This window comes from Gekko japonicus, unplaced genomic scaffold (genome assembly GCF_001447785.1).
Source record: "Gekko japonicus isolate JY-2015 unplaced genomic scaffold, Gekko_japonicus_V1.1 scaffold761, whole genome shotgun sequence".
Classification (NCBI taxonomy): Eukaryota; Metazoa; Chordata; class Lepidosauria; order Squamata; family Gekkonidae; genus Gekko; species Gekko japonicus.
This window is the reverse complement of record NW_015177030.1, coordinates 82,772-88,028: the sequence shown is the minus strand read 5'-3', so window position 1 is coordinate 88,028 and position 5,257 is coordinate 82,772. Positions and strand designations below refer to the sequence as shown.

At 51.4% G+C, this 5,257-nt stretch overlaps 1 protein-coding gene across 1 annotated transcript in view; it reads right to left on the bottom strand.

The window, feature by feature from the left end:
• Positions 1 to 3,137: 3,137 nt before the first annotated feature.
• Positions 3,138 to 5,257, bottom strand: part of MED11 (mediator complex subunit 11) — a 2,521-nt gene continuing 401 nt past the window's right edge. Inside the window, exon 2 of the mRNA XM_015427877.1 lies at positions 3,138 to 4,920. Coding sequence (XP_015283363.1) covers positions 4,777 to 4,920 — 144 coding nt within the window. The 3' untranslated portion in view covers positions 3,138 to 4,776. The remainder of the gene's footprint in view (positions 4,921 to 5,257) is intronic.

The following is a 5,257-nucleotide window of genomic DNA, read 5'->3' as shown; positions in this document are numbered from 1 at the left end:
AGGAATGCCAGTTGTGATGCCAGAGCTACACGCCTGATAGGAAGAGTAGTGAGTAGAATAGCCAACTAGGTTTTTTGTTTCGGTTTGCATTCCTTGCTGAACTGTGTACATTCTTCCCCCTATCTATGTGTTTTTTGTCCTTTGTTTTTCTAAAGTTTTATGTGTTTTTATACACATTGGAGGGAGTTTACTGGCCAAACCCAGATAAGTGTTTCCAGTGCCACGCCTACCATCTAACAGAACATTTATTCCCCCCCCCCCTTTCTCAGCCTGCTATTGTCACGCTCTGGGGCTGAGATTTGCAGAAGCCCCTATGTTTTGATTGTAAACGGCTTGAATCCACAGTAGTCGAGTCATCCTCCTCAGAATTCTGGCTTCTCTTTCTGCACTGAGAACTTCAGCCTCACCAGAAAAATATTTGCCTCACAAGCCACAACATCCTCGCCACAGGCCTACAAGTGGGGATTCGAACGCGGGCCTCCCAGATCCTAGCCTGTGGACTGTGTTCTCCTTTGTCAAAGAAAGAGGAGCCAGGGACCAAGTGGGTGTGCCCTGGTTTCTCTGCCCTCCCATCCACTTGTGAAATGCTGGACTGCATGCTGGGGAGGGCAGAGACTCTTCATCTGGCTCCCTCCGGAAGCCGCCTCTTCCAGGGCCAAGAGCCTCCCAGCGCCCCCCCCCCTGTGGTTCCCCCTATTGGACACACTGGGCATCACGCAGGAGAGCGCCCCTGTGGCTCCAGGGCAGTTCTACCCTCTGGGGAGGGAGGCTGAGCTGGGCTCTTGCCAGTTTGGTAACTGACCTGGAAAGCCAGTGCTGGGCGTTGCAGGGAAAAGGTCCCTGCCAACTTAACAGAGGGGGGAGGAAGCAAAGAGGCACCCCTCCCAAGGTCGCTGCGGGGGCGGGGGGGAGATGAAGACTGATCTTGTAATCATCCCCTTCTGCAAAGTTTTTCTCCCCACCCCCCAAACACTTTCATTTTCATTAGGAGGTGATACGTTGCCCCTCTCACGAATCTTGCTCTGGAAACTTCGGTCTCCCTTGCTTGCCTGGAAGATCGTTAAACTTTATGAATGATAACATCTATGCAGATCATGCTTATTTGCCCAGGACTCAACCCCCTCCCACCAACGTTGCCCACACAGGTCTTTGGAGAGCCCCCTGGCCTGCCATGGCCTATGCAAACCTCTCCCCATGGTGCCTGCCAGGTGCTGGACAGCTTGCCTTCAAGACGCTGGTCAAGGGGAAAGCGTTTAGCATCCTGTCTGAAACACGTAACTGGGAATCAGTCTCTTGGCTGTGGGGACGCAGCACACGCTAACTTGGGTTATGGGGCACTCTATCTCCTAACATTCAGCTGTCTCTGGAGCGGATGCAGCGGGGCTTGTAGCTGCCAGCCATGTATCATTAACTGCATATGACTTCGTAATTCCTTGCCTGTGAGTTTTAACATAACATGCCAATAAAGGTCTGCTTGATTGAACTTTCCTAATCCTCCTGGGATCTGCAACCCATGAAGAAGCGGGTTCAAATTTCAAGCATGCAACAAAAAACCTCCCTTTTCAAGGCCCCTCCCTCCTTTCTGTCTTCCCATCTTCAATATGGGAATGAGCACCACTTTCATGGGGCAAAAACACTCATATGAAGTCTGCTCTGCACAGGGCAATAGTTAAATTTTTTTAAGGGAATGATCATAGAGTTGGACAGGACCTCCAGGGTCATCTAGTCCAACTCCCTGCACAATGCAGGGAATTCACAAATACCTCTCCCTCCACACCTGCAGTGACCGCTATTCCACGCCCAGAAGAAAAACCTCCAGGACCTCCAGCCACACTGGCCTGGAGAAAAATTGCTTCCTGACCCCAAAGTGGCAATCTGCAACTCCCTGGGCGTGTAAGGAAGGGCCACAAGAACTCAGCACTGAGGCAACCCTTCCTGCCCTCCCTCTCACGGTCTAACTAAGTTCACGGAATCCACATTGCTGTCAGATGGCCATCTAAGCCTCTGTTTGAAAACCTCCAAAGGAGAGCCCACCACCTCCCAAGGAAGCCCGCTCTAATTTCAACCCACTGGTTCTGGTCCGACCTTCTGGGGCAACAGAAAACAACTCTGCACCATCCTCTGTATAATGACAGCCCTTCAAGTACTTGAAGATTGTTATCATATCACTCAGTCGTCTCTCCTCCAGGCTAAACATACCCAGCTCCTTCAGCCTTTCCTCATAGGACTTGTTTTCCAGACCCCTCACCATCTTTGTTACCCTCCTCTGGACATGTTCCAGCTTGTCTATATCCTTCTTAAATCGTGTTGCCCAAAACTGAACACACTACTCTAGGTCAAGAGCAGAGCAAAGCAATACCATCACTTCGCATGAACTGGACACTATACTTCTGTTGATGCACCCCAAACTTGCATTTACCTTTTCAGCTACTGCATCACATCATAGAATGTTAAGAGTTGGAAGGGATCTTGCAGGTCATCTAGTCCAGTCCCCTGCACTTTGCTGGAGCATAGCTGAAAAATAGCCCTACATACCTACAACATACCCAAAAGATGGTCATCCAGCCTCCGCTTAAAAACGTCCAGTGGAGCACCCACCACCTCCCGAGGCAGACTGTTCCACTGCTCAACCACTCTTACAGTTAGGAAGTTTCTCCTGATATTTAGCTGGTAACGACTCCCTTGTAATTTCCACCCATTAGATCTAGTCTTGCAATCTGGAGCAAGAGAGAATAGATCTGCTCCATCTTCTGCATGACATCGCTGACTCATGTTCAGTGTATGGTCTACTAAGACCCCTAAATCCTTTCCACACATACCACTGCCAAGACAAGTCTCCCCCATCCTATACTTATGCATTCGTTTTTTCCTACCGAACTGCAGAATTTTACATTTATCCCCATTGAAATTCATTTTATTTCTTTTTGCCCAGTTTTTCTGCCTGTCCAGATCATCCTGTATCTTGACTCTTGTCTTCTACTGTATTTGCTACCCCTCCCAATTTAGTATCGTCTGCAAATTCAATAAGCATTCCCTCTATTCCTTCACCCAAATCAATGATAAAGATGTTGAACACAAGAGGTCCCAGATGAAGAACATGCAGCATCAACAAGTTCCTTCTATAATAAGCAAATGGGTTTATTTTGCCCCGGGGATCCTAAAGCTGACCCTGCTGCAGCTTTGGAAGAGGAGATTCTCACAAGTCCCTCTGGGAGCAAAGCTCTGGCTCTCGCGGCACCTCCATGGTGATGGCTGCTCCGTCATGTCCCTCCCCTCTCTCCTGGCTCTGCCAGAGTGAGACCCAAGTTGTTCCTGTCAGCTATGCTGCCATTGTAAGTGTGTGTGTGGGGGGGGGAGTCTGTAGTGTGAACATCTTTTTTTCCCTGGAATTTTGGTTTCATTTTTCTCGCTTGGCCTTATCTTGCTGCCTGACCTTGATGCTTCGCGCTCTCACCTCTCTGGGAACCTGTACTCGTTACTTTCAGCACACTGGGCTTGCACCTCTAATTGGGTTAACACCATTAGGGCCCCCAGCTTCAAACACAGTATCTCTTCCCCTCTCCCGCCTGTTGGGTTAGCTTTTACGCAGAATGTATTCACAGCTGACCTGCTTCCACTGAACTCAATAAACTTGATCCCGTGGAAGGAAGGTTGTTGAGTCTGAGTTTGTGGGACTCTGACAGTTCCTCTTGCTGCATCCACATGCTCTTGAATGCTCTCTGCCCAGCCAAGGCTCTGCTGCTGCACATGTTGTTGTTCGCCTGAAGACCCAGCAGAGGACGCACGGAGCTGCAGCTCTGAGCCTGTCGTTGGGGGTCCCACGGGGCTGTGCTTCCAGAACTGCAGTGGCAGAGCACACCCTATAAAGAACACACCGCTCCCACATGGTGACTATTCCCCATTCAGCTTTCATTGCTGTGGCAAAAGCATACTCACTTCAGCGGCAGCACGGCGTCCCCCAGCATTTCCTGGCCCCAGATCAAAATAGCTGCTATCCACCTAGCAGAGGTTTATTAAAAAATCCAGCCAGCATTATCACTACAGCAATTTCTCTGCTAGGTTCTCTGTATCCCCAACTTTTTTTTACAGTAAAGTCTCTGCTTTTTTTTTCATTGTTAAGAAAAGCCCTTTCTCTTATGCCTTTAATTAAAGAAGCTAAAGAATTATTTTTGAGAAATAAAATCCAGAGAATCTAGCAAATAAGGCTATTTTAGTATTATATTGGCAAGGGACATGGTGCCAGTCTGACAGGAAATGTGAAAACAAGGCACCCACATGACCCAGAAACATTGACCGTGACCCTTCACACAGCAGAGGAAAATAAAGAAAACGGCTGCTCAAGAGACAGCCTCCTTTGGACACCAAACTAGAGTTAAGCCATCTGCTTGGACATGGCCAGGGCTCCTTTCATTGAGGTCCACCGCACAGTGCAATGAATGCGCCACTGAAGCCACGCCAGAGTCTGTTGTGGAGTGCAACATGCAGGCTCGACACCTTAAAGGACAGAGAAACGCTTGTGGAATCTTGTGCCTCTCTTATGCGTTCACAGGGCACTGCAGCCGATGGAACAAGTTCAATAAACGCATGTTGCAAAGCAGTGGTGCAGAAAGACAAAGGCTCTGCCTGACGTCAACAGGAGCATCGCGTTGTGTGGTTCCGCAGCCCCGGGCAGGTGGGCGCATGAGGAGGGCAGCTCTGAGCAGCTGCGCGGAGGAGGGTGCTGGCCGCTAGGTGGAAGCTGCGCAGGGGAGGCTCCGGTGGTGGCGGGCCGCGGGGCTACTGCTGCTGCTCGGTCCCCTGATCGCAGGCGCGGCACAGCTCCCCCAGCTTGAGGCGGGCGTAGTCGATGCGGTTGAGGGCCATCTGGCAGTCCTTGCGGGCCGAGTAGCTGGAGCCCTCGTGGGGCTGGCCGGTGGCCACCTGCAAGGGGGGTGGGGAGAGCGGAGAGGGTGAATCTCAGTGCTTTGCTTGCGGCTCCAGTGAGCTTAGGGTGATTTTAGGCCGGGAGCCTGGAGACCAGTGTCCCCTCTAAGCCGAGTCAGCGTGAGCCAGCCCACAGTTTCTTAGCCTCCGGCTCAGACATTTCTGTCTTGGCTCAGGAAGGAGTGGAACTTTTGCTCGCAGGACTCCCGGGGGGCGAGGGGGGCCTTGCTTGCCCGGGAACCTGTTCCCCGCCTTGGGGGTGGGGGTGGGCGGGGCCATGCGTGGGGAAACCCCTCCCCCCTCCGCCCGGGCACCAGGAAGGGGAGGCCGGCGG